Genomic DNA, 27056 nt, shown 5'->3' on the forward strand with positions numbered 1-27056 from the left:
TTGGGGTAAGAGGCACCGTGGTGGGGTCGAAGCTGCGCGGCCTCAGCAGCTGGGGGAGACGGAAGTGGTGAGAGCGCGGCCTCGGAGGGTCGGGCGGACGCCGCCTGGGTGAGTCACCGTGCCCCGTGCACTGCCAGTCTGGGAACCGCAACGACTGCGTCTTGCCCCGCCCCGCCCCAGCCCCTCCGCTTTTCATGAGCCCCGCCCTCTGTCATTCGGGGCCCCGCCTCCGAATCTTTAGGCTCCGCCCCTAGAACCTGGACACCTGGGCTCTTCTGCCAGCCTGGCCCGCCCCCCCCTCTTCCCCCTCGCCCCGGGGCCAGATCCCCTTGGTCTGGGAGCCCTGGGCATCGCAGGTCTGGTCCTTGTCCTTCCCTTCCTCCCTCCCTCCGTTTCCCTGAGGCTGCGTGCCAGTGGGCGGTGAGGCAGCACCTCTGGCTTGCCGCTTGCTGGCTCCCCCGTGAGGAAGGGTGGGCTGTGATCAGGGAGGCGGGCAACACCACAGATGGAGGCTTTTATCCCCACAGACTTGCGCAGGGCACTGCTGGACTGCTTCTGAGCTCAGATAGCAGGCATGAAGGAAAGTGTCAGTAAAACCGGGGCCTGGCTCCCTAAGTGGGCCAAGGAGGCCCATCCTGAATTTCTGTTGCTTAGGCCCATTTGACAGGTACTGACTCGGAGGCCTTGAACTGGTCTGATTCTGTCCCTGTTGTGTGTGGCCTCCCACAATCCTGCATCCCACTTGGTGTCAAGTACACTCAGCAGGACCTATCCAACGCCGCTGCCTTCTGCTCACAGGTTGTGGTCCCCTCCCTCTTGTCCTCTGCTCTGGACTCTGCCCCCAGTAAACAGGTCAGGTGGGTGCTACTCCCAGACTTAGAGGCTGGCAGAGCATTCCTGTGGATTCATATCCCTACCAAGGCCTGAAGTAAGTCTTGGTTGTGCAGCTTCTCGTTTCAGAGTTGTAAGTTCTTTTGCTCTCCCAAAAAGAATAGGGTTTGGAGTGTTCTCCTTCGGGTCTCAGAATCAGGACTCTTGAATTTTGCTGAATAATTTTGGATGACACTCATTCCTGCTCCAGAACTTTGTAACTGACTTCACGCCCTGCAGAATCACTTGTTGCTTTTCTCCCCATGTAGCTCGCATTGCCTCTGTCTGGCAATGCGGGACTTGTGGAGAGGCTGGATTCTCTGTGAGATTCTCTGTAGAGGTCCGGAGTAGGTGTGTGGCATTTGCTGATTCTAAGGTAATATTAATGGTGCTCTTGAATCCTATGTTTCTCTTTCTTCTTACAGTAAGAAGCAGGCAGCCAGGACCCTCACCACAGTAGAATGGTGAGTACTCTCCCTTTCCTCAAATCGTTGTGTTTTCTGTAATCCTGTCTTTCTCCATGAAGCTGCCCTGCCCCTCCTGGACCTTGAGCTCCAGGCTACTCTGTTCATCTCCTAAACGGGTTCATCTGCGCTGGAAATAAATTAGGGTTTCTGTAGATTGCAAAACATCAGCCAGTATATGGCCCTGGGACAGGAAGCCTGTAGAAGTCTTTTTTTGCACATGCTATGCCATGCGTTCCCTATACTACCTACCACTGGCGCTCTTAGCCTTTTATAATGGCCCTTCTCTTGCTTTTCTTGGGTCCCTGGTGGAAGCTCTCTGTTCTCTCTGTTCTGGCCTGAAAAACCAGGCCTCCTTTATCTCAAGATTCTTGTACTTCCTAGTGGGCCCCTTGGATATTGTGGGTCCTGTATCAGGAGTGACTCCACCAAAACACTGGGGCTTCTCCAGCTCTAAGGTGCTGCTGTCTGTTAAGCTACTGCAGCCAATAGCTGACTGGATATACAGCAGGACAGCAGCCTCAAGATGCCCAGAATATCACTGGGCTGTGCTGGGGGTGGGTTAGGGAGGGGGTTGTAATGATCCTGTATACTCTTCCACTGACTCTAAGTGCCCTTGTCTCACCTCAAGTTCAGGGAACCCCTTACTTTATCCCTGAGAACTAGGAGAGGAAGCAGTGAGATGAGAAGAGAGTGGAGAATTGTAGGCCCTGGCCCATACCAGGCCCTTGCTCTTTTCAGTTCCTTTAGGTATCTTCTGTACTTAGGGACATGTTAGGGAATTCAGCTGGTGAGAGGACTCTCTCCTTCCCTCCCTAGGCATGTGGGTATGTGGTGTGTGCGGTACTGTTCTGGTATCTTCTTAGAAAGCTTGCTGGTCTTGGTCCCCACCAACTGATAGCCCCTTTCCTTTTTCTTTTCTGTAATACCCTGAATAGACTGTTGGCTTCAGGGTTAGCCTAGTTTAATTTTGAATCCTAGCACCACCACTTAAATAGCTTAGGTAAATGGCATACTTTCTTTTTAAGCCTGATGTCTCACCAGTAAAACAGGATAAGGCTTAATTCTTGGGGAGCTGAAAGGTTTTAGTGAGATAATATTTGGAACATGTATGGCTCATAGTAGATGCTTAATGCAATGTCAGGTTTTCTCCTATTCTTCCCTTGCCCTCAAATCCAAACCAAAGCCGTGGTTTCTGAAAGTAACCAGGCACAGGAAAGTGTGGGATTCTGACCAGCTCCTTCTGTGACTCCTGGTGGCACTTTGAGCCTTTCACTGCTCTCTATTCCTTGGCCCTCTACCCAACTCCCTCCATACTCTCGGGTTTCAAGTTTTATTCTGCATGCTTCTGTGGTCTTTAGTTCCAGTCTTCTCTTTCCCAGCCTAAAAAATTCTTTTCCAAGAAAGACTTTCTTAGCCAGATGTCAGAGGATGTGAAACAAGGGAGATGTGGAGCTTAAAAGAGTAGGGTTGGGCAGGGGTCTTGGAATAAAACACTTAGAGAACTTCCCTTTCAGGAGTGTGGAGTGACTAACTGGCATAGATCAGTGTACGTTCTAAGAGGCAAAAAAAGGGAACGGGATTTAGTGACGTTAGGGGATGGGAGGACACTGATGGACAGGGGTATGGTGGGTGGTGGTTTGGGAGGGAAAGGAAGAAGCCTTGGAACTGGAAAGGTCACTGGGTGGAGGTAGGCGAGCTCCATTTTGAGAATTCAGAACAGGCTTTGAGGGAACTCAAGGTGGGGAGAGCATGGGGATGGAGTGGGAAAAGGGGGGTGTGGGGTGGCTCACCTGGGAATATGGGAAATGAAAAGATGTAGGAGGTCTTGCCTTACCCTTTCACGCGATCTGGGGGCAGTCCCGCACCCCAGACTTCGAAAGCCCCTAGACTTCCCCAGAGGACGCCCTCGCACGCTGCGGAGGGGCTCCGAGGAGGGAGGAGCCTTGGAACTGTGGGCGGGGCCGTAAGGTTCCGCCCCATCCCTCCTCTCACGGCCTGGGTCTCTCCCCTCCCTTCTGCGCTCGTGCGGGAGGGCGGAGCCGGGCTCGCTCCATTGTGGAGAGTAGGGGAGAGGCGCGCGGGAGTCGCGCGGAGGCCCCGCTACCAGCGCGCTCGCCTCCTGGCCGCCGCGGCTGCCCCTGGCAGGCACCGCAGCCGGGATGCGGCGGGCGCCCGGCACTGGCGGGCAGCGCAGCGGCTCCGGGGACATGTGCGCTGGCCCAGACCGCCCGCGACCATGAGCCTGACCACCCGCGTCTCCTGCTCTATGCTCAGCTGCTTCGTAAGTGTTGGCCTCGCCTGCGGGGGCCCAGGGGTCCTAGTGTATGCTGCACCCCCAGCCCCGCCCAGGGCCAACCCTTGAGATTCCGGATTTTCGCCCATCCCCCTTCCCTAGGCCCCGGGCAGGGGAGCGGGGCGGGGGGGGGGGGGTGCGGGGGGCGGCGGGTGGTTCCCTTTTCTTTCTTGGACTTGCTTTCATCTTCGGGTGCCGGGGGATGTGGAAGGACGGGATGGAAGTTCTTTGACCCATCTTGGCCCCGGAGCCACTGCCCTTGACTGCAGATCTCCAGGCCCCGCCCTGCAGGGGTACATCCCTTTACCTCCACCTCTCCATCTTGGTCCCACCCGCTGCATCCTTGCATGGGGATGTGGGATGTGGCTGGGATGTTAGGGGGGCAGGTCGGGGAGCACAGAATGTCTGAGCTGTTCCCCTGGCTCCAGTCCCCTCCCCCTTCTACCACTCCATCCCTCACCTGACACGCCAGTCTTTTCTCCTTGACTGTCCCCCAGACAGCCTCTCTTCTCCATCTTCCCTGCCTCTGCAGGGCTCTGTACCTCTGCATCATTCCCAGTCCTCCCCCACCCCCTTTGGCTTAATGCTCCTTCCCAGCTTCCCCCATCTGTCCTCTCAGATGTTCCCACCCTTCCCCTCTCACCACCCCCCTCCCCCATCCCTCGTGGGTGGCTGCCAGGCCTCCTCTCTCTCTCCCCTGGCCTTCCTTGGGTCTCCCGGTTTCTCCCAGGTGCGTGGATCCCCTCTTCACCCCTCCCTGGTGGTTGGGAGAGGAGTTACTTCTGCTTGCTGTGGTTATTCCTTAGGAATTCCCCTCTGATCAGGGGGCAGGGCAGGTTGCTTGGCAGGTGGTGGGGCTCTTTAGCAGTGTGGGCCTAACTGGAAGATAAGCTCAGCTCCAAAAGACATCCTCCTTTTGAAAGCAACCATGAAGGCCCTCTAGAGGCTTGGGACTGAATCCCCCAACCCACTCCTCTTTGTCTCCTTCACCCACCAGATTGACAGGTCGTGGTCTTAGGTGCCTGTTTTCCCTCTCATCTCTAAAACCAGCAACCACACCTGGTTCCTTTTTCTCAGGACAGCACTTCCCATTCTTACTTCTGTCTTACCCTCACATTAGTCTTTTCCTTAGTTTTCTCTCTCTTCCGTTTGGGAAATTTTGGTTCTATTTGGTTCTGCTGCTTTTTGAGGAGTGCAGATTCCCAGGTCCTCTTTGGACCTTACTCTTCCCTTAGGCTTAATAGGCTTGAGTACCCCCCTGTCCCAACCAAGCCAGGCCTCTTTTCTCTCCTCTGGTGACCAGAACCTTTACAAGTGTGTATGGGGTGTATCCCGGTTTGTTGAGGGGAGGGGAGCAGAATGAGACCTAATGGGCCAAATGGAGCCTGGTGACTTAGGGCTGAGGCCTTCCCCACAGGGTGAGGAAGGGCCCCCCAGCCTGGAGTACATCCAAGCCAAGGATCTGTTTCCCCCCAAGGAACTAGTGAAAGAGGAGGAGAATCTGCAGGTAAGGAGGAGTTGGGGGCCCAGGGTGGGTTGAACTCTCTGCCCAATTAAAAACACCTTTTTTAACCTCCCCTCAAAAAATATCTCCAAGGGAATCTAGTTCTGGGCTTTGGCTTCCTGTTTCCAGCTCTCTGGAGGGAGGGGACTCTGTCTACATGTGCATTGTAGAGCCTTTGGCCCCAGGGAGGGAAAGGCAGCTTTCCTGTACAGCTGTTGCCTGGTGCTGTTACCGTGGAGAGGACTCTTCTGTTCTGCCTTGGCCCAGCTTTTCCAGAGGGAATCCCACAGATCAGGGTTTGGGGAGGGGAATGGAGGGGTGACTCACTTCTGGACTGAGGGTTCCTCTGCCCTTCAACAGGTGCCCTTTACAGTGCTGCAGGGTGAGGGAGTGGAGTTCCTGGGCCGGGCAGCTGATGCCCTCATTGCCATCTCCAACTACCGACTGCATATCAAGTTTAAAGATTCTGTCATCAACGTGAGTTCCTGTCTTGTTCTCCCACAACCACGGTAGAATCCCTGTCTGGTTCAAGGTGGGATTGTTCCAATACTCTACTTGATCGTGTCTCCAAACAGTTGGGGTTCCCTTCTTTTTCTCACCAACCTTTTATTTTCCTGCCTCGTTCTCCTAGCTATAGGCCTGTCTTTCTGCCTGTCTCTTATTCTTCCATCCCCTCTTCTCTCTTTCCTTTTACTATGTTCCTGGCCCTTCTAAGGGGTGCAGTGGCATTGTCTGAAGAGTGCCACTTACCAACCGTGTGGCCTTGGTCAAGTCACCCTACTCAGGCTCAATTTCTTCCCTAATAGTTTGTTGTGAAAACACTTGGCTTGCAGGGTTCTTGTGATTATTAATTAAGGCCCTGTATGTAGAGGACCCAGCACAGTTCCTAGGCACTTAACTGGCCCTCAGTAAATGTGGGTTTCCTTCCTAGTATTGATATATCAGCATCTGGGCTGGGGTGGGCATGAGGAGGGGTGAGAGTGGGGATCTGAGCTTTCGTTTGCCCTTCCTCTGAAGGTCCCCCTCCGGATGATTGACAGTGTAGAGAGCCGTGATATGTTCCAGTTGCACATTGCCTGCAAGGACTCCAAAGTGGTGAGGTGAGAACAACGGGGCTGCACGCAGGTCCTCTGGCCCTAGTCTTGCCCAGGCCTCTCTGATGCAGGGTTTCTCTGCAGCAAGAAAGGAAAAATCCTGCCTCACTTTCCCCATTTGGAAGAAAAGGTAGAAGCCCTGTCTAGGTTGGGAGGTCACTTTACTGACCCACAGTATCTTGACCTGGAAGAATGGGGATAATGCATAGCTCATGGGGTTGTCATAAGGATTAAATAGGATAATGTATGAGAAAGCACCTAGGGTTAGCATACAGCACTTACTTTATTGTTGGTTCGTTTATTAATTCACTTAACATACATTTATTGAGTACTCTCCTCTATGGCAGACTGTTCTTTTTTTTTTTTTTTTTTTAACGTTTATTTATTTTTGAGACAGAGACAGAACATGAATGGGGGAGGGTCAGAGAGAGAGGGAGACACAGAATCTGAAACAGGTTCCAGGCTCCGAGCTGTCAGCACAGAGCCCAATGTGGGGCCTGAACTCACGGACCACGAGATCATGACCTGAGCCGAAGTTGGATGCTTAACCCACTGAGCCACCCAGGTGCTCCTATGGCAGACTGTTCTAAGCACTGGAGATACAGCAGGAACAAAGAGACAAAATTTCCTACCCTCATGGGGCTTATATTCCATCGGGGAGATAGCCAGCAGTAAATAATTAGTAAAATATGTTAAATGATGGTAATGAAAGGTGAAAAATAAAGCAGGTAAAAGGGATATGGAGTGCTATGGAGGTGAAGGTTGTAGCTTTAAACAATGTGATCACAGAAGGTTGCATTGCAAAGGTGACATTTGAGTCAAGACCTAAAGAGAGTGACCATGTGGATATTTGAGTGAAGAGGGTGCCAGAGAGAGAGAGAGCAGCGAGTGCAAAGGCCCTGAGGTGGGTATGTACCTAGCATATTGGAAGAAGAGCAAGGAAGCTAGTGTATAGCTGGAGTGGAGTGCATGTGGGTGAGGGTGGTGGAATGTAAGATCTGAGAGGTAAGGGGGGGTGTCAGGCTGTCATAATGACTGGCTTTTACTTTGAGGTAAATGAGAAACCGCTGCAGGGTTTTGAGCAAAGGAGAGATGTGATCTGATTAAATGTTTTATAGAATTGCTTTGGCCCTATATTGTGAATAGATGGAAGTGAGTTGGGGGCAAAAGCAAGGGCAGAGGCCGAGGGATTAGTTAAGCTATTGCAGTTAGCCAAGTGACAGAGCATGATGGCCTTGCTAGCGTGGTGGTGGTCAAACTGGTGAGGAGTGGTCAGATTTTTGAAGGTAGAAGTGACAGAATTTGCTCTCAGATTGGATATGAGAGAAAGAGGAATCTGGAATGACTCCACGGATTATTAAAAGAATGCTCAGTTTAGAGGCTGTCATGTGCTCAGGTCTGTAGGGATTCAGAAAGAGAATCCACAGTGGCCTTCCCTTCAGGGAGGTTGAGGTCTAGTTGCTGAAGGAAGATTTAACAGTGGCAGTATGCTATGGAAAAACATACTGTTTAATACTCTAAGCATATTAAGAATAAAAGAGGAAGGGGTCTTAAAATGGAGTGGGCTGGGAAGGCTTCAAAAAAGAGTTGTGACCAGAACTATCTTCAAAGTGTCAGTAGGATGTGGCTTGGCCAAGACGAGGTATAATCAAGCAGAAGTGAAGAAACAAGGAGACAGGAATGATGTGAACAGGACTTCCTGCCTGAAGCAGGAGTCATGGGAGATAACGTGGAATAGCAGACATTCAAGGACATGCGGTAGCATTTAGATTTGATATGAGAAATGAAATGGTAGGGCCCCCCACTAGAAGGGACAAGTATGTCTCAAGGACTAGAGTTCTTGGGAAGAGAATTGTCAAAAAGATAAATTCTCTTGGGTATTCACCAGTATCCCTGGTTCTCCTCAGGAACCCCATGCCTTACCTTCTGCTTTAAAGCCTCCTCTCCCCACAGCCTTCTTGTGGCCTTGTTTTTGACCCTTATGGCCCCAGTGCACACCTGCCTCTTATCTCACTCTGTGGCTTCTTGCCTGGCAGGTGCCACTTCTCCACTTTCAAGCAGTGCCAAGAGTGGCTGTCACGGCTAAGCCGGGCCACGGCGAGACCTGCCAAGCCTGAAGACCTCTTTGCCTTTGCCTACCATGCCTGGTGCCTGGGGCTGACTGAGGAGGACCAGCATACTCACCTATGTCAGCCAGGTAAGGCCAGGCTGTTTTCTTTGGGAGATTTCCTGTCTCTTGGTTCTTACCCTCCTCCACCCCTGGCCATGGTTCTGTTGGATGCTGACAGGCGTGGGGGCTGTGTTGCAGGAGAGCACATAAGATGTCGCCAGGAGGCTGAGCTCGCGAGGATGGGCTTTGATTTGCAGAATGTCTGGAGAGTCTCCCACATCAACAGCAACTACAAGTGAGAGGGCAGGGGCGGGGGAACCAAAATACCAATCTAGACTTAGACCTTGCCGGGCACAGCCCCTGGTTCTGTGAGGGGAGGACTCCTGACTCACAAAGCCATCCCTGGGGATCTTGTCATCACATGTCTTAGATCAAGCTTGGTGATCCCATCTGTTCTCTTCGCAGATTGTGCCCCAGTTACCCCCAGAAGCTGCTGGTTCCTGTATGGATCACAGACAAAGAGCTGGAGAACGTGGCTTCCTTCCGCTCCTGGAAGCGGATCCCGGTGGTTGTGTATAGGTGAGGCAGTAGGGGACAGGAAGTAGAGAGGATACTTTTTATGCAATAAGGAAAGAGTCAAAACTGGAGATTTGTCCTAGTTGACCGGGAATTGACACCCTGCAGGGAATGAAATAATTTCAAATCAAAAACTGCCTCAGTTTTTTTCTCCTAAAGATGAGGCTTTTGGAGAGTACATTCACTTTACTCTTTTTTGGAGGGTGTGTGTGTGTGTGTGTGTGTGTGTGTGTGTAAAATGTTGCATTAGAACAAGAGTTGGCAAACTGTCGCATGTGAACCAAATCTAGCCTGCAGCCTGTTTTATGTACAGCCCAGAACTACGAATGATTTTTATATTTTTAAAAAGTTATTAAAAAAAAACAAAAACCAAGAAAACCAGAAAGGAGAATGTATGACAGAGACTGGCTATGACGTGTGAAGCTGCACATTTATTGTTTGTTTCTGTCTGAAAAAGCTTGCTGGTTCCCTGCAGTAGAACATTATATAGCTAACATAGAGCGAGGCATATAGTAGCGAGGAGGTTTGGAGTTGTTCTGCTCTGGGCTCAGGCTTGCTCTCCTGCTGGTGTCTGTACCTGGAGCAGGTGCTGTGCAGATTCAAGAAGTCAAGGTCACCCTGGCAACACAGAGCCTATTTGAGAAATGTGTATGACAGCACTTTCTAAACTATAAAGCCCTCTAGATATGTCAAGGGCTCTTGGTGTTTATTATCATGGCCTGGGTGAACTGGTAGCCCCTGTTGGCTCTGGAGATCTTAGTTCTTGGGGCCTTGGTAGTAGGCGTGGGGGGTGGGAGCTGCAACTGGCAAGGGCATGATGGCTTCTTCCATTTTGTCAGACACCTACGCAATGGGGCTGCAATTGCCCGCTGCAGCCAGCCTGAGATCAGCTGGTGGGGCTGGCGCAATGCTGATGATGAGTATCTGGTCACGTCCATCGCTAAAGCTTGTGCTCTGGACCCGGGGACAAGGGCCACTGGGGGCTCCCTCAGCACTGGGAATAGTGATGCCAGCGAGGCATGTGACACTGACTTCGGTAAGGTGTGGGTGGTGCTGACGCCCTGGGGAGCAGGTCCCCTCCTTGGTCTCATTGGCTTTCAGGGAGTCCCCAGTGAGAGGATGGGAAGAAGATGACAACACACAGGGTGCCAGGGTCCCTGCCCTTTGGGAAGCTGTGGGGTGGCAGGGGACTATAGTTGTATGTTCTCCTCTGAAAGGGAGTGTCCCAGGGTAGGGTGAGGCTGGGCTGGCTGACCCAGGGTCTGTTCCCTGCCACATGTTTAGATTCTTCCTTGACTGCATGCTCTGGAGTGGAGAGCACAGCGGCCCCCCAGAAACTGCTGATCCTGGATGCCAGATCCTACACGGCGGCTGTGGCCAACCGGGCCAAGGGTGGAGGCTGTGAGTGTGAAGGTACTGCTGTTACCCCAGTGTCTGCAGTCAGTCTGTGCTCTGGGTGGCTTTGGTGAGGAGGGACCTGGGGGCAGCTCGTGCAGTGGAAAGAGCCAAACACTTGGCTTGGAATCGGGACTCTGCCACTTAACTAGCTATGACTAAATTGCTTAATCTAAGTTTTATTTTCTTATCTGTCAAATGGGGATGATAATAACAATTACTGGCTAGAGAAGCTACTATATATTGAGAGTTTACTATGTATTGCCATTGCTAGTAGTACTAGGACTATCATTTGTCATTAACATCATTATTACTACCGTTAGTATATGGCTCCTGAGCGTCCAGACATAAGTGGTCTGCACTGCCAAGGAAGCCTGGCCCACTTGTCCTGGACCCCTGTTTTCAGGACATGCTCTTATGCTCCACTCTCCTCTGTATGTCTACAGAATACTATCCCAACTGTGAGGTCGTGTTCATGGGAATGGCCAATATCCATGCCATCCGGAACAGCTTCCAGTACCTTCGGGCTGTGTGTAGCCAGATGCCTGATCCCAGCAAGTAGGTGGTCCCTGCCCCAGTTCCATCCTCTCTTGTCTTGTCCTTCACCCAGTTCTAGTTCTTAGGAGGTGAGAGAGGGAACTGGGGAGTATAGAGGTATGGGAGACCTGAGAGCCTGGGTGCAGTGGGCCAGTTCCAAGATCACTCCTTCTGCTTTTTAGCCAACACTTTGGAACAGCCACAGGACACTGGGCTCCCTTTGTTTGGATCCTCTCCTACCTAAAGAACACAGAGAACTGGGGAAAGACTGGCTAAATGTGCGTGTGATGCTTCCCGTTCTCTCTCGGTCCCTAGTCTCTTGTCTACCTCAGGTCTTGTCTTCCTTCCTTTCCTGCCAGATACCTCCTGGCAGAAAGGCCACGGACTGGACCGCTTGGCTTCAGCCCTCCCTAGGGACTTCATTAGTTGTGGCTGGCCATGGGCGGTGGAAGAGACCGTTGGATCCTCAGCGCCCTTGGTGACAGACTTGATTTCTGCTCTTGTGTAGCTGGTTGTCGGCACTGGAGAGCACCAAATGGCTACAGCACTTGTCGGTGATGCTAAAGGCAGCCGTACTTGTGGCTAATACTGTAGACCGGGAAGGCCGGCCTGTGTTGGTGCACTGCTCAGATGGCTGGGACCGGACACCGCAGATTGTAGCCCTGGCCAAAATACTACTGGACCCATATTATAGGACGTTGGAGGTATTGAGTGGGGTTGGGTGGGAAAGAACAGAGGGAAAGGGGGGCGGAGAAGGCGTTGGGTCCTCTGGATCTGTCTTGGGGATCTTTCAGTGGAGGCCATGGGTGGCTTTGAGTTGTAGGATTGGTTCTGCTCTTCTCTGAAGCTGCCAGCTCCTTGCTTCGGGCATCCCCTGGGGAGTAGCATACCAGCCTTTCCAGAAAGGCCCTATACTTGGACTCTCTTTTTCGCAGGGCTTCCAAGTTTTAGTAGAGTCTGACTGGCTGGATTTTGGGCACAAGTTTGGAGATCGCTGTGGCCACCAGGAGAATGCAGAGGACCAAAATGAGCAATGCCCTGTGTTCCTCCAGTGGCTTGATTCCGTTCATCAGCTGCTCAAGCAGTTCCCCTGCCTGTTTGAGTTTAATGAAGCATTCCTGGTAAGTTAAAGCCTGTGGCCAGGGTCAGGGAGAAGGTGGCCGAGGCTCCCATTTGCAAGCTGTCTTGGCCCTCTAGGTAAAGCTGGTGCAGCACACATACTCCTGCCTCTACGGCACGTTCCTGGCCAACAACCCTTGGGAGCGAGAGAAGCGCAACATCTATAAGCGGACCTGCTCTGTGTGGGCTCTCCTGCGAGCTGGCAATAAGAACTTCCATAACTTCCTCTACACACCTGGCTCAGACATGGTAAGTCCAAACCCTTATCCTGTCAGTGCTTCTTCGAGACCTGTAAGGAGAACAGGGTGAGTCAGTGGGGAGAACGTAGAGCCAAAAGCTTGGGGAAGGAAGAGGGACCCGGAACAGCTCACAAAACACTAGTATGGTGCTGCTTCCCTAGGTCCTGCATCCTGTGTGTCACGTACGGGCCCTACACCTCTGGACAGCTGTTTATTTGCCAGCGTCGTCTCCATGTACACTTGGGGAAGAGACCATGGATCTTTACCTTTCCCCGGTGGCTCAGAGCCAGGAGTTTTCTGGCCGTTCTCTGGACAGGTAAGAAGATCCTTTCTTGCTCTCTTCTCTCTCCACCAGGAAGGCAATACTGCTTTGTGTCTAGCCTAACGTTCTCCTTCTTTTATGAGATATTTAAAAGCAACTTCTTGATATAGTTGAAGGAGAAACTTGGCCCAGGACTTGCAGCTAGCATGGAGTGTACTCTGTGTGTCTTCAAGGTCCTCTCCTAAGATAAGATTGGTTACCTTCTTTCCTGGAGCTGCTCTCACCCTTTGTGACATAGCCAAGCAGCGGACAGGAGAACAGAACAGAAAGGACTGTTTTAGGAAGGTTTGTGGGAATGGGCTTGATTTATGTTCACTGATAGAAGGCATTGATTGGGGCACTTCCAGAAGCATCTGATTCTCAGGGAAGTGGTTTCCAGAAGAGGGATGGCCTTCATGTTCTCCCACAGGAAAAGGCCAGAATTTAAAGTTTTTATCTTTTTGATTTATTTTGAGAGAGAGAAAGAGGAGAAAAAAAAAAAAAAAAAAAAAAGCGTGAGCTGGGGAGGGGCAGAGAGAAGAGAGAGAGAGAGGAGAGAGAGCATCCCAAGCAGGCTCCTTGCCATCAGTGCAGAGCCTAATGCAGGGCTCGATCCCTTCAATTGTGAGATCATGACCTGAGCCAAAAATCAAGAGTTGGATGCTCACCAGGTGAGCCACCTGGCCAAAAAGGCCAGAAGTTAAAGGGAGACATAAAAATTAAAGTTTATCTTCTGGCTGAATATTTGGGGGAAGTACAGTCAATGTTGTTTACGTTATAAGAGTAACACAAGTTCCTATTTTAGAAAAAGTTGAACGGTGTAAAAGTAGAAAATGAAAGTCCTCCCTCCCTGATCCTTGTCCCCACAGGCTGGTAACACTTTCCGTGTCTTTCCTGATGTTTATGTTTACATACATGTATCCACGCTCTCATATAGAAACGTTTTTAAAATACAAAAACAGGGGCACCTGGGTGGCTTATTTGGTTGAGCGGCCAACTTCAGCTCAGGTCAGCTCAGGTCATGATCTTGAGGTTTGTGAGTTCGAGTGGGCTCGCTGCTATCAGCACGGAGCCTGCTTTGGATCCTACTTTGGATCCTCTGTCCCTCCCTCCCTCTCTCTCTCTTTCTTTCTCTCTCTCTCTCTGTCCCTGTCCCTCTGCCGCTCGTGCTCTGTTCCAAAAGTAAATAAACCTTAACAAAATAAAATACAAAAACGGAACCATATTTTGCATACTGATCTGCAAAATGTTTTGCCCGCTTTGTATTAGGCTGTCACCCCTGTAAAGCACATGTAAAGCTGCTGTTTTATTGCTTTAGCGGCTGCATATGTTAGTCTAAAATTAGAGTGTAGCATTATTTATATAACCAGTTTCCAACTGGTGATCATTCAGGTGATTTTTTTTTTTTTAACCATTACTGGGAGTGCTTTAATTAACATCCTTAACTATGTGTAAGTTTTTTAAAACAGTTGTCAAATACACATAATAATTATCATCTGAACCATTTTTTTAAAATAATTTTTTTAAGTTTATTTATTTTGAGAGAGAGACAGCATGAGCCGGGGAGGGACAGAGAGAGTGGGAGAGAGAGAGAAAGAATCCAAGTAGGCTCCATGCTGTCAGCACAGAGTCCGATGTGGGGCTCAGACTCACAAAACTGTGAGATCACGACCTGAGCTGAAACGAAGATTTGGTTGCTTAACCAACTGAGCCACCCAGGTGCCCCATCAACTGAACCATTTTTAGGTGTACAATTAAGTAGTCTCACCTTATATGTGTATCTTGGCATTTGTGCTAGTGTTTTTGCCAGATAAATTTCTAAGCAATGAAAATGCTGGGTTCAAAGGATATGTATGATCTTTGTTTCTTGGTGGAAGATTTTTATTTTTTATTTATTTGTTTATTTATTAAAGTTTATTTATTTATTTAGAGAGAGCACATATGTGAGCAGGGGAGGGGCAGACAGACAGAGGGAGAGAGAGAATCCCAAGCAGGCTCTGTGCTGTCACCATGGAGCCCAATGTGGGGCTTGATCTTATAAACTGTGAGATCATGACCTGAGCCAAAATCAAGAGTCTGACACTTAACTGATTGAGCCACCCAGGCACCCCTTGTGGAAGACTTTTAAAGCTAAAATATAGCTTAAATTACTGGTTGAATATTATAAAGGAAAACAAAAAAAAAAACACGCCCCTATAAATTACTGGTTTTAGGGTCTTGAGTCCATGGTCAGCTGCCCAGGGATAGGCTTTAAGAATTCTGTGATTTTCCTCTTTCCCCAAACTATGCAGAATTTGAATATAGGTTTATAAGTTTACTTTGCCAGGGAGAGGGCTCAGAACTTTTTATCAAATTCTCAGTAAGTTCTGTGACTTGTGTAAAAATCACTGTCTTAAATTAATATCTAATTTTTCAATTCAATAAGTGTTTTTTTTTAAACCTACTAGTTGTCTAATACTAGGTTTATGGGCCAAAGAAATACAAGATATTGATTCTATTTAAGATATTCTTTAAAAGCTGTAATAAGATAGACATAGGAGAACTACTACTAGAGAACATTTCTAAGTCAGCATCCAAGCAAGTAAGAATGTGTGTAGTTCAAAGCTATTAGAGAAATGAGAAGTCAGAAAGGGGTCATTTGGTGACTGTTCATTCAGAGAAGTTTTAATGGAAGACCAAGCAGGAAACCTTGGCTTTTTTGTCTAGCATCTGGTGCAGGGCCTGGCACATAATAGGTGCTTTAGTAAATGCTTAAATGAACAAACAAATGAATGGAATACCTGGTAATAAGTAGTGGAGAGGGGTCCAAAGGAATTGGATACATGAGAGTTAGTTGTTTTGTTTAAAAAAAAAAAATTTTTTTTTAATGTTTGCTTATTTTTGAGAGAAAGAGAGACAACATGAGCAGGGGAGGGGCAGAGAGAGACACACACACAGAATCTGAAGCAGGTGCCAGTCTCTGAGCTGTCAACACAGATCCTGACATGGGGCTCAAACCCATGAACTATGAGATCATGATCTGGGTCAAAGTTGATGCTTAACCAACTGAGCCACCCATGCACCTTATGTAAGAGATAGTTCAAAGAAAAAAAGAGGAACCTCTTTGGAACTGGCAGGGGTTAGGAAGGAGCCATTCTGAGGAATAGAAAGAAAGAAATATGGGATAGTTCATTGAAGGCTTTAAACATTTCCCTGAGGAGTTTGAGTCAGTTGTCAATAGGAAGTCATTGTAGGAAGTCATTGTGACCTGGTGAACATGGGATTTTTGGAGAATGAATCACTGAGCTGGGTAGTTGGAGACACAGAGAACAGCCAACACTGTTGTAATTCAGATATGAGGGGAAGAGTCCTTGGAAAAGGAAAGGATTAAAATCCTTGAAGAGGAGTCATTAGCAGATCATGATGTGACTGAGTGTGGGAGTGTGGAAGTGAAGAGGACTCGTCAAAGGTCATGACTGTCTGAGCCTAGAAACTAGATGGATATTAGTACTAACCTAAAGACATTGGGAAGTTGAGAAGACGAGTCAGTTCAGAGAAGAGGAGATACAGGCAGGTTGGGATTGAAATATTAGCAAAGAGAAGGTGTGCTATAGGCAGTTCAAGATGGAGAGTTGGATTTGGAGGACTAAGTAGCATGCAAATTAAAAAAAAAAAAATGCTTTCTTTAACAGCTGGCCTGTCTTGGTTCTACCTTTCTCTAGATCAAAAATATCCTGCCCTCTTTTCTCTTTTTCCATTAAAGTACAACACATTCTGCTATACCCAGCTCAAATCCTACCTTCTCTACGTAGCTTTCTTTGACCACCCTCGTTGGATGAGTTGTCTCTGTTCTAAACTCCTCAGGCATTATTGTTTCTACCAGCATTATTGATTAAACCTTCTGTGTAGGTAGTAATTGGCTGTTGAGGATTTCAGGCTGTTGATACTGTTGAATTTGGGTCAACAATACATGGGAGGTCTTCATACTCTTCTACTTCTTTTGTATGTTTGAAAGTTTCCATGATAAAAAAGTTAAACAAAATAAAGGGGGGAAAAAACCAAAGTTAGCTGTGGTACTTTTTAAAAATACAGATGCTTGGGTCTCACTCTTGGCCATTCTCATTCATAGGTCTTTGATGGGTCTGGTTGTCTATATATCTAGAAGATCTATAGGAGCTCCTAATGTGCACCAAATATTGAATCTCACTTGTCTTTTTCATTCAGTTGGTACCTAGCTGTGAACACTTGATGTTAGATTTTAAGCTCACTACTCATTTCTCAAATTGTTTGATTGGCCAGTGTTGGGAATTCAAATAAGAAACAGTGCTGCCCTCACGGCACTTTTATAGCAGGAGAGAAACAAGTAAATAGTAAGTGCAGTAATGTAGGAAGTACTGAGCGATGTGCTTTGAAGTGGATTGTTTTGTTTAATCTTCACCACGGTTTTAAGAGATATATACCATTACCTTTCTCTGATAGATGAGGGAATGGAGGCTTAGAGAAAGAAGTTAAGGTCACATAGTTAAAAAATTGCCAAGCTAGGATTTGAGCCGAGGCTATGGGACTCCAGAGACTGTGTAATCATAACCATTGCCATTGCCTTCCTGGAATTTCATACCATACACATACACAAAATCAAAATTGATCACAAAAGTAATCACACATAAAAATACTTAAAAAACATAATAAGGTGTTTTTTAAACCTGGGTGGCACAGTCGGTTGAGTGTCTGACTTTTTTTTTTTTAATTTTTTAAATGTTTTTTATTATTTTTGAGAGAGAAAGAGACAGAGCATGAGCGAGGGAGGGGCAGAGAGAGAGGGAGACACAGGATCTGAAACAGGCTCCAGCACAGAGCCTGAGGTGGGGTTCAAACTCAGGAACCATGAGATCATGACCCGAGCCAAAGTCGGCACTTAACTGACTGAGCCACCCAGGTGCCGCCCCCCTCCCCCACATAAAAAAAAAAAATTTTTTTTAATGTGAGCGTCTGACTCTTGGTTTTGGTCCAGGTCATATCTCATATTACACAGGATTGAGCCCTGGGTCAGGCTCTGTGCTGACGGCTTGGAGCCTGATTGGGGTTTCTCTCTTCTCCCTCTGCCCCTCCCCCCACTTGTACATGTGCACGTGCTCTCTGTCTCTCTCTCTCAAAATAAGCACTTAAAAAAAACCTAAAAAAACTCCCATAAGTTTCAAAAACCAAACACTTAAAAAATCAGCTATATTTTAACTCCATCTTTGAGGGATTTTTCTGTGTGGGCTGGACTGACTGAGGCATCTGAAAATAGGAGTCCAATTAAGTCTCCACTGTTTCCTGGCAAATTTCCCTGAAGTTTTCGTTGCTCAAAGGACTTTTGAAATGAAGAATCAGACATTCTTGAAAATGTCTGTTACCCGTTTGGTGTGCACAAATGCTTCTAGAACTCTTTTGAGTGCTTTATGCTAGGGGAATTTTCCATGGTGACTTAGGACTCTGAGGCATGCACTGCTGCTAAGGGGTTGTAAAAGGCTGTGCTGGTTACTACTGTGATGGAAAGATCATTTCTAACAAGGAAGGCAGTAAAAATGAGAAGTTGTGAGTGTAGTCTTAGTAAGTTTGCTCTTGGCTGCCTATAGTTTGAATCCTCATAGCATCTCTATAAGGTATAATTTATGATGATCATTTTACAGAGGATGATAGTACATGTCTAAAAGGTTAAATAACTTTCTTGTAGTCATATGGCTAATCATTGTCAGAACCAGTATTGTCTAGCTCCAAAACTGTCTTGCTTCCATCTTACCGAGTGTGATAGAGGTAGTTGGACATTAGATTTAAGGCTCAGGTATAGTCCTGGCTAGCATAGTCGATTTAGATGGCATCAACATAGAAAGCATTGCAACCATGGGAGTGGTCAAGATCGCCCAGGGAGATTGTGTAGAGTGAGGACTGATAAAAGTTGGGGGCAGATGCTCAGTTCTGGAGGACAGAGTTCATGTCCTTCACTTTTTGCAGAGTAGACTTGTTGCAGTGAACATTGGTTGTTTGTAATCTTAAATGTTGTATCTTGGGAACTCTGGCTTTGATGTTGCTTTGATGGCCTGATTCTGCATATTAGAGGTAGCTCCCATTTACTGACCTGGAGGTGTGTTTGTCTTTCTAGATTACCTAAAACCAGATCTATGGATGATCTGCTTTCTGCCTGTGACACAAGCAGCCCCCTGACTCGCACATCCAGTGACCCTAACCTGAATAACCACTGTCAGGAGGCCAGAGTAGGCCTGGAGCCCCGGCACAGCAATCCTGAGGGCTCAGAGACCTTTGTGGAATCTGTGGTAGGAGGTCCTCAGCAGACTGTAGGAGAAATGGGTCTTCCTTCCCCTCTGCCCAGCAGCCAGAAAGACTACTTGAGCAAGAAACCTTTTAAGAGTCAGAGAAGCTGTTCTCCAAGTTACAAACTGTTTAGTATTGCAGTGCCCCAGGAAATGAAGAGCAACATCTCTGATCCTGAGATCAAAGTCTTGGAAGAGACTGAAGCAGCAGCTCCAGACCCTCCTGCCCACAATGAGCTGAATAGGACTTTAGATGGCACAGAGGAGCCACCTGAACATTGTCCTGAGAAAGAAGCTGTCAGCACACTCTCCGAAGTTGTTTCCAACAAATGGAATGGAGTTTGTGATTTTCCTGAGTCTTCCCAGGACTCCCTTTCGGGTGCCCCCCAACAGGCCCTGCTAGATTCCATGCTAGGTGTGCCCTCTGGATGTGCTGCAGATCACAGTCTGGGTACCCTTTGCGGCCCACTGAGTGCTACCAGCCAAACTCCTTCGGAGCCAAGCACTGACTTCCTCAGCCAAGATCCCCCAGGGTCTGTGGCAAGGAGTTCCCACCAGGAACAGCCCAGCTCTGTGCCAGATCTGATTCATAGGGAGGAATACACTGGCAAAAGAGGGAATAATAGGAATGGGCAGTTATTGGAAAATCCTCGCTTTGGGAAAGTGCCATTGGAATGGGCCCGAAAGCCAGTTTCTCAGAGCCAGATCAGTGAGTTTTCCTTTTTAGGATCCAACTGGGATAGCTTCCAAGGGATGGTGACTTCATTCCCAAGTGGGGAGACCACCCCTCGGCGGCTGCTTTCCTATGGCTGTTGCAGCAAAAGGTCAAGCAACAAGCAGGTGCGGGCAATAGGGCCCTGCTTTGGGGGCCAGTGGGCTCAGAGAGAAGGGGTGAAATCACCGGTCTGTTCTAGTCATTCCAATGGACACTGTACTGGTCCAGGGGGAAAAAACAACCGGATGTGGTTGTCCGGTCACCCAAAGCAGGTCTCCAGCACAAAGCCTGTTCCACTGAGCTGCCCTTCTCCAGTGCCTCCTCTCTACCTGGATGATGATGGACTGCCCTTTCCCACGGATGTGATTCAGCATAGATTACGGCAAATCGAAGCAGGGTACAAGCAAGAGGTAGAGCAGCTACGCCGACAGGTGCGTGAGCTTCAGATGAGGTTGGATATCCGTCACTGCTGTGCCCCTCCAGCAGAGCCCCCCATGGACTATGAGGATGATTTTGTAAGTATTCACCACTGCTATCCATCCATTCATATATTCTTTCCATCCAGCCTTCCACGCATTCAACATTTATTCATTGGGTACTTGCTATGTGCCACTGTGTTAGGTGGCTGGTCTGTAGGATGAAGGACATAGTCCCTGCTCTCAAGGAGCTCACAGTCTATAGGAGAGAGAAGCAGACAACTAGAATGATTTTTTTAAATGTTATCCTGGAAGGAAGCATCAGGTGTTGGGGGCTTAGGCTTTCCTGAGAAGATAGTACTTGAGGTGAGTGCTGAAGAACTTGTCATATTTGGCTAGGTGGACCATAAAAAGGAAATACCATTCTCAAAAGCATGGAGGCAATAAGTATTCTGATGGGATGACTCGAACAAAGGGATGGGGATATGTGTGTATGTGCATGTGTGCATGTGTGAGACATGCATGTACAGGTGTGCTGGGCCATGGAGGAGGGAGCTGGGTAGTGAGGTGGGAGCTGATATTGGAGAAGTAGACAGGGATTGGAAAGGTCAGCTCAAGATCCCTTCTTGTGTGGATTCTACCCTCAAGGCAGCACGATTTTGGCCACTGAGAATCATGATCAGATCTGTATTTTTTTTTCTAATGTTTATTTTTGAGAGAGAGAGAGTGTGTGTGTGAGCAGGGGAGGGGCAGAGAGAGAGGGAGACAGAGGATCCGAAGTGGGCTCTGTGCTGACAGGAGACAGCCTGACATGGGGCTCAAACTCACAAACCGTGAGATCATGACCTGAACTGAAGACGGACACTTAACTGACTGAGCCACCCAAGTACCCCAGATTTGTATTTTTTAAAATATTTTTTAAAGCTTATTTATTTATTTTGAGAGAGCACCCACGTGGGGGAGGGACAGAGAGAGAGGGAGAGAGAGAGAATCTGAAGCAGGGTCTCCATGCTGTCAGTACAGACCCTGATGCAGGACTCAAACTCATGAACTGTGAAATCCTGACCTGAGCCAAAAACCAAGACTTGGATGCTCAACTGACTGAGCTACCCAGGCACCCCATCAGATTTGTATTTTAAGAATACTACTCTAGCAATGGTGTGTCAAGTGGATGAGGCACTTGAAATGCAGGTTGGGAGGCTGGTTAAGATGTTTTGGAATAATCCAGGGGTGCCTGGGTGGCTCAGCTTGTTAAGCTTCCCACTTCGGCTCAGGTCATGATCTCACGGTTCATGGCTTCAAGCCCCATGTCGGGTTCCGTGCTGACAACTCAAACCTGAGCCTGCTTCAGATCCTGTGTCTCTGTCTGTCTCTGCCCCTCCCCCATTCACGCTCTGTCTCTGTCAAAAATAAACATTTAAAAAAAAAAAAGATGTTTTGGAACAATCAAAGTGAGAGATGATGAAGACTAAGCTTTGTTGTGTTGGGAGCCTTCAGATTTGGGTCCACAATTCTTAAGAAGCTTCTAGGAGTCAGTTTCTTGGTCACAGTATCATGTCATCAACACGGACACTTCCCTTCCTTCTGTTAACACATTCCCACTTGCCTGCTGCCCACTTACTGGGATGGGATGGTCAGGGCTAACAACTTCCTAATATTCGGAGTGTTGGTTTAGAACAGGAGTCAGCAAACTTTCTGGTAAAGGGCCATATTAAACACTTTAGACTTTGTGGGACATATAGTCTCTGTCCCAGCTGCTTGTCTCTGCTGTCACAGCACACAAACAGCCATAGACAATACGTATAAAAATGAGTGTAGCTGTCTTCCAGTAAAACTTGATTTACAAAAACAGGCAGTGGGCTAAATTTGGCCTGTGGGCCATAGTTTGTGAATCTCTGGTTTAGAATGTAATGAGAAATATGTCCGTGCTGTGATAAAGCATATTGGTTAAGAGCATAGGTCTGAATCCAAAATACATTTGACCCTTGAACAATGCAGGGGTTAGGGTGCTGAACCCTCATGTAGTCAAAAATCCACATACAACTTTTGAGTTCCCCAAAACTTAACTAGTAATAGCCTAAGAAGCCTGATAATACAGTAATTAACATATATTTTGTATGTTAGATGTATTGTATGCTGTGTTCTTACAATAAAGTAAGCTGGAGAAAAGAAAACGTTACTAAGAAAATCATAAGGAAGAGAAAATAATACATTCATAGGACTATACTATATTTATTGAAAAATCTCTGCATACAAGTGGACCTGTGCAATTCAAACCTGTGTTGTTCAAGGGTCAACTGTACAACGTTGAAAATTCAGGTTTACTACTTACTACCTTTTAATTTTCTCCGTGCTTAATTTCCTTATTTGTAAAATAAGGATGATGATAATAATATACATCATACGATTCTTGGGAGGAATTAAAGAAGTCCATGCATGTAATATTCTTAGAATAGTACCTAATGCATAGGAAACAGTACATGTTAGTGATGGTGAAGATGGTGTTGATGTCTTTGCCTTTCTTCAGACATGTTTGAAGGAGTCCGATGGCAGTGATATAGAAGATTTTGGCTCTGATCACAGTGAAGACTGCCTTTCAGAAGCAAGCTGGGAACCTGTTGATAAGAAAGAGACTGAGGTATGTCCAGGCAAATACATGCTTTTGTGAAGCATTGAATTCTCATATTTCTCAGAGATGAGTGACATGCTATAAACTGAACCTTCTCTTGGGCGAGTGTCTTCTTTTTAGGCAAGTAGAGGCCAAGTATAAAGACAGACCTCATCATTTTCTCCTGGAATGCTTTCCTTGTTGCAATGTTGCTCTTCTACTTTGTTGACAAGGACCTGGAATTTTTCCTTGTGCCTTCTGTTAGGTGACTCGCTGGGTTCCAGACCATATGGCATCACATTGCTATAACTGTGACTGTGAGTTCTGGTTGGCCAAACGAAGACACCATTGCCGGTAAGATGTTTTATATGATTCTGTAAGGCTCAAAAAGGAGTGATTGATGTATGTGTATCTGAGCTAAATTGAGTTAATCTGAAAATGGAGATATCTTTATAGGGACTACTTTTGTTTTCTGCCAACTTTTCTCTTTATTTACTCATGTAAGGCCTTTTAGAGTACCTTCATGGTTTTTTTTTTTTTTTTTTTAGTGTTTATTTTGAAAGAGCAAGAGAGAGCATATGCAAGCGGGGGAGAGACAGAGGGAGAGGAGAGAGAATCCCAAACAGGCTCTGCACTGTCAGCACAGAACCTGATGTGGGGCTTGAACTCATGAACCATGAGATCATGACCTGAGCTGAAACCAAGAGTTGGATGTTTAACTGACTGAGCCACTCAGGGGCCGTGAGGATCATTCATTTCTGATGAGCTCTTCCCTCTTTGTTCTTTGGCAGAAATTGTGGGAATGTATTTTGTGCTGGCTGCTGCCACCTGAAGCTGCCCATTCCTGATCAACAGCTCTATGACCCAGTTCTCGTCTGTAACTCCTGTTATGAACACATCCAAGTATCTCGTGCCAGGGAACTCATGAGCCAACATCTGAAGAAACCCATTGCTACAGCTTCCAGCTGAATGCCAGAGGAGATGACCTGTCCAATTTTAGCAGGTTTGAAGGGAGGATCTGCTTCAGGTGTAGTTTTGAAGGTTCCTTGGTGTGGCTCATGAAATAACAGAGCTCAAAGATACCGTCTTGAGAAATCCTCCTTGGTACCATGAGACTGGAGCAGAGGAATTCCAATTTGGCAGGAGGTCCTCTATTGGTGAGACCCTCACCTTGGGGTAATGGTCCTGATCCAGACCCAGAGTCTGGAAGCTTAATGTTGAGCTGGTGACTCCAGCTTTTGTCCTAGGGGCCACAAGATGATGATTTCATAGATACCGCCTGGTGATACATGCCCCAAACAGCAATAGAAAGGCATAAGTATAACCAAACTCCAAGTGATAAACAGATCCATCTCTCCTCCACCTTGAAAAAAGCAGATTTTAGTATACAAGATAGGAATTCCTATCCTATTTGAAATGAACTATATCCTGTTCCTCTGTGCTCTGTGTCTGTGCATGAAGGCTCAGTCTTTAGAGGCACTCCCTCTAGTTGCAGTAGTTCTGTCTCTGTGGAGTTTGGTTTAAAGACTGGTTAAGCAAGTGGAGGTTTTGCTGTATTTTTCACTTGGCTTATCGGCCAACATCAGTGAATATTCCGTTTAGAGGGACAGTTCTAAGGAGTCAGACATTCTTGGGAGCAGAGGAAAGCTCTGCTGATGTTCAGTCCTGGCAAAAATCAGTTATTTTGAGCTGCGAAGGCAGTCGTCTCTGTTACTCAGTGGCAGCTCTTGAGGTATGCACTGTGAAGAATGAGAAGGGAAAAGCAGAAATGATCCTTGTCAAATATTTGCTGATCGTGCCCTGCCCTTTGCGCCTGACTTTTCCTAGTTGTCCTGGTGCTAACACAGGAGTTACACCTTGATCCTCTCCTGGCATGAAAATCAAACAATGGATTTTTGTTGTTGTTCCATTGCCCACTTCCCTCATGTTGTCTTTCCCTTGGCTGCTGCCTCCTCTGGGTCACACTGCTTCTTATCCTGAACACTTGACACCTTGAGGGTAGAATTTAGCATTTGGTTTTTACCTCCTAGAATATGCTGTTTGGTATGTGAGGGTTTCAGTACAAATGCTGCTGTCTATTTCTGTGCACTTAACAATGGAACCCAAACAGAAGAGAATAAAGCCTTGATACCAAAATTGGGAGAGAAAATGTGTCCATTTGGACCAAACATTGTTTTTTTTTGTTGTTGTTGTTGTTTTGTTTCATCTTAATATGTACCAGTGGCACTTAACCAAAAGATACAGTGATATAGCCATGTACTGTGGTTGGGACAGATATAGTCTCCTTGATTATAATGAAACCACTAGTATTTCCTTTATACATTTTCCTTAATCCATTGGTGTATAAAAGGTGAATTACACTTAGGCTTATCCTGTTTTAAAACTATGGTAGCTGTCTGTCTAACTGCTACTTTCATGTTACTTCCTAGAAAAAAATTTTTCATTTGAAAATAACTAGGATCTGCATTTAGAACAAGAATTGTTATTTGTCCTGACCTTTTCTTTAGTCCTACAGAGAAGCATCTGTGCTTTTATACTTGTCATGGATGTAACCTAAAAAGTTTTGGCGTATTTAGGTCAGCCTAGCAGAACTTTTTTTTTTTTTTTTTTTTTTTTTTTTTCATTTAAACGGAGTTGAATAATGGAGATTTGTGTCTGGGAAATTCCTGAGATCATTGAAAAAGTAACAAACTATTCCTTGTCTCTGATACGTAAAATTCCAAGCATTTTCTCAATCATTAAAATTTACTGCCAGTTGCGAGTGGCTTTTTAATTAACTTTCATTGCACTTCACTCTGCCCATTTTCAGGGGGAGTAAGATTGGTGGTAACATTTGAGGAGACTGTATCTGTCTACTTCGTGTGGCTGTTTTGAGGGACTGTCCCATCAGTGAACATACTGCATGGCCTTGGAGAGAGACTCTGGGCTCTCAGCTCAGATGTATTCATCAAATACTCCTTTCAGAGCTCTTGTGGGTGTAAGTGACATGATGTGGCCAAAAATCCAAACTGTGCAGTTGCGTTGTGACAAACATGCAATGTGCTGTAAAAACTCAATACAATTTAAATAAAATCTCTATATTAGTGCTGCTTTGTTGGGTCTTTTTATTCATTTTAATTTCTAAGTAAACTTAATACTCATTTTTTCTTTGACCATGAGAAAGGACTAAAACATTATACTCCTTCCTCCCAACCATTTCCATTTTTAAAGTTTTTAAAGTTTATTTATTTATTTTGAAAGTGAGGAGGGGGAAGGGCAGAGAGAGAGAGAGAGAGAGAGAGAGGGAGGGAGAGAATTCCCAGCAGGCTCCACGCTGTTGGTGCAGAACTGGAAGGTGGGGGTGAGGGGGGAGGGAGATGAGTGCTGGATTTCATGAAACATGAGATCATGACCTGAGCAGAAATCAACAGATAGAGGCTTAACCTACTGAACCACACAGGTGTCCCAATTTCCATTTTTAAATGGACCTTTCTTTTCTTTTTTTATAATTTTTCTTCAATGTTTATTTACTTTTGAGAGAAAGAGACTGCAAGCTGGGGAGGGGCAGAGAGAGAGAAAGAGAGGGAGAGAGAGAGAGGCAGAGGATCCCGAGAAGCAGGCTCCACATTGTCAGCGCAGAGCCCACTGCTGGGCTCCAGCTCACAAAGTGTTGAGTGAGATCATGACCTGAACCAAAATCAGAAGCTTAACTTACTGAGTCACCCAGGTGCTCCAAATGGACCTTTCTATCAGCATAGCTCTCACCATATTCTTATCTATTGATAGAAAGGGATTTATCATTATGGCTACTGTAGAATTCTACCCCATCTCATGTCAGGTTTCTCTTCAATGTCTAAAATAGCATCAGCTGGTTGACCAGGTACAGAGGATTGTAATTATATTCTGATTCCCTCCTCATGGCCACCTCAGTTCTCATCCCACCTTGAATAAACCTGTCCTGAGCAAAACATTGACGTAAAAGAGTATATCTAAAAACATAAAATGCTACTCTTTAAAAGATCACTTTGTTTACTCAGGATACCATACCCCCATCACCATTCTTATTTTGGGAAGACAAGCAATTAAACTGTTAGTTTATACTTAGTTTATGGCTTCTCAGATTATAGAGTTAGACCCTTTGTTCTCAAGAATGGCTGACTTTGAATTGGCAAGTGCACAGTTTCCGAATTCTAAAACCTCACACGCTGGTTGCGGTGATCAGGATGAATCTTGGTATTCCACCATGGATAATCAGGTTTATTTATTTTCAGGACTTAATAGTACCTGGTGGGCTGCAACACCACGGAGTCTGGCGGTTTGGGGACGTCGCCGAGGAAATGTGCCTTGCTGCCGCCGCGCCCCACGCTGCTGCAAGGGTCGGACGACGCGGAGTCCAGGGGGAGGGTTGGCTCGCGCCACGTCCGGCCGCGCGGTGGGAACTCGAGGCCCCATTGGACGCGTTGGAAGGCGCGGCAGAGGCTCGTGCGCCAACGGTCCCGGGGTACGCGGCGGGCCTGGCGCAGGCAGGAGGGGGCAGGGCGCA

The 27056-nt window shown here is 47.0% G+C and overlaps 1 protein-coding gene and 1 long non-coding RNA gene across 6 annotated transcripts; one reads left to right on the plus strand and one right to left on the minus strand.

Moving 5' to 3' along the window:
- Nucleotides 1-25617, plus strand: MTMR4 (myotubularin related protein 4). 4 transcript variants are annotated; one of them, XM_042914873.1, is made up of 19 exons: nucleotides 1-108; nucleotides 1296-1334; nucleotides 5048-5137; nucleotides 5495-5611; nucleotides 6152-6234; nucleotides 8265-8425; nucleotides 8537-8633; nucleotides 8804-8917; nucleotides 9754-9950; nucleotides 10199-10327; nucleotides 10756-10867; nucleotides 11355-11550; nucleotides 11782-11967; nucleotides 12044-12214; nucleotides 12366-12520; nucleotides 18627-20025; nucleotides 22454-22564; nucleotides 22800-22888; nucleotides 23326-25617. In XM_042914873.1, exons 2-19 carry the CDS (start codon nucleotides 1332-1334, stop codon nucleotides 23501-23503), a joined length of 3588 nt encoding a protein of 1195 aa, XP_042770807.1. In that variant the 5' UTR covers nucleotides 1-108; nucleotides 1296-1331; the 3' UTR covers nucleotides 23504-25617. The 4 variants fall into 4 exon arrangements, with proteins under 4 accessions (XP_042770807.1, XP_042770808.1, XP_042770806.1 ...); XM_042914874.1 differs by lacking the exon at nucleotides 1-108 and adding an exon at nucleotides 301-356; XM_042914872.1 differs by lacking the exons at nucleotides 1-108; nucleotides 1296-1334 and adding an exon at nucleotides 3401-3618 and having other exon boundaries at nucleotides 23326-23537; nucleotides 25344-25617.
- LOC122206073 lies at nucleotides 9326-26996 on the minus strand. 2 transcript variants are annotated; one of them, XR_006196356.1, is made up of 2 exons: nucleotides 26798-26996; nucleotides 9326-12254 (listed from the first exon to the last, which is right to left on the minus strand). It is a non-coding gene; the product is annotated as an uncharacterized LOC122206073 (long non-coding RNA). The 2 variants fall into 2 exon arrangements; XR_006196355.1 differs by lacking the exon at nucleotides 26798-26996 and adding an exon at nucleotides 12471-12990.
- Nucleotides 26997-27056: the final 60 nt, after the last annotated feature.

This window comes from Panthera leo, chromosome E1, assembly GCF_018350215.1.
Source record: "Panthera leo isolate Ple1 chromosome E1, P.leo_Ple1_pat1.1, whole genome shotgun sequence".
NCBI lineage: Eukaryota > Metazoa > Chordata > Mammalia > Carnivora > Felidae > Panthera > Panthera leo.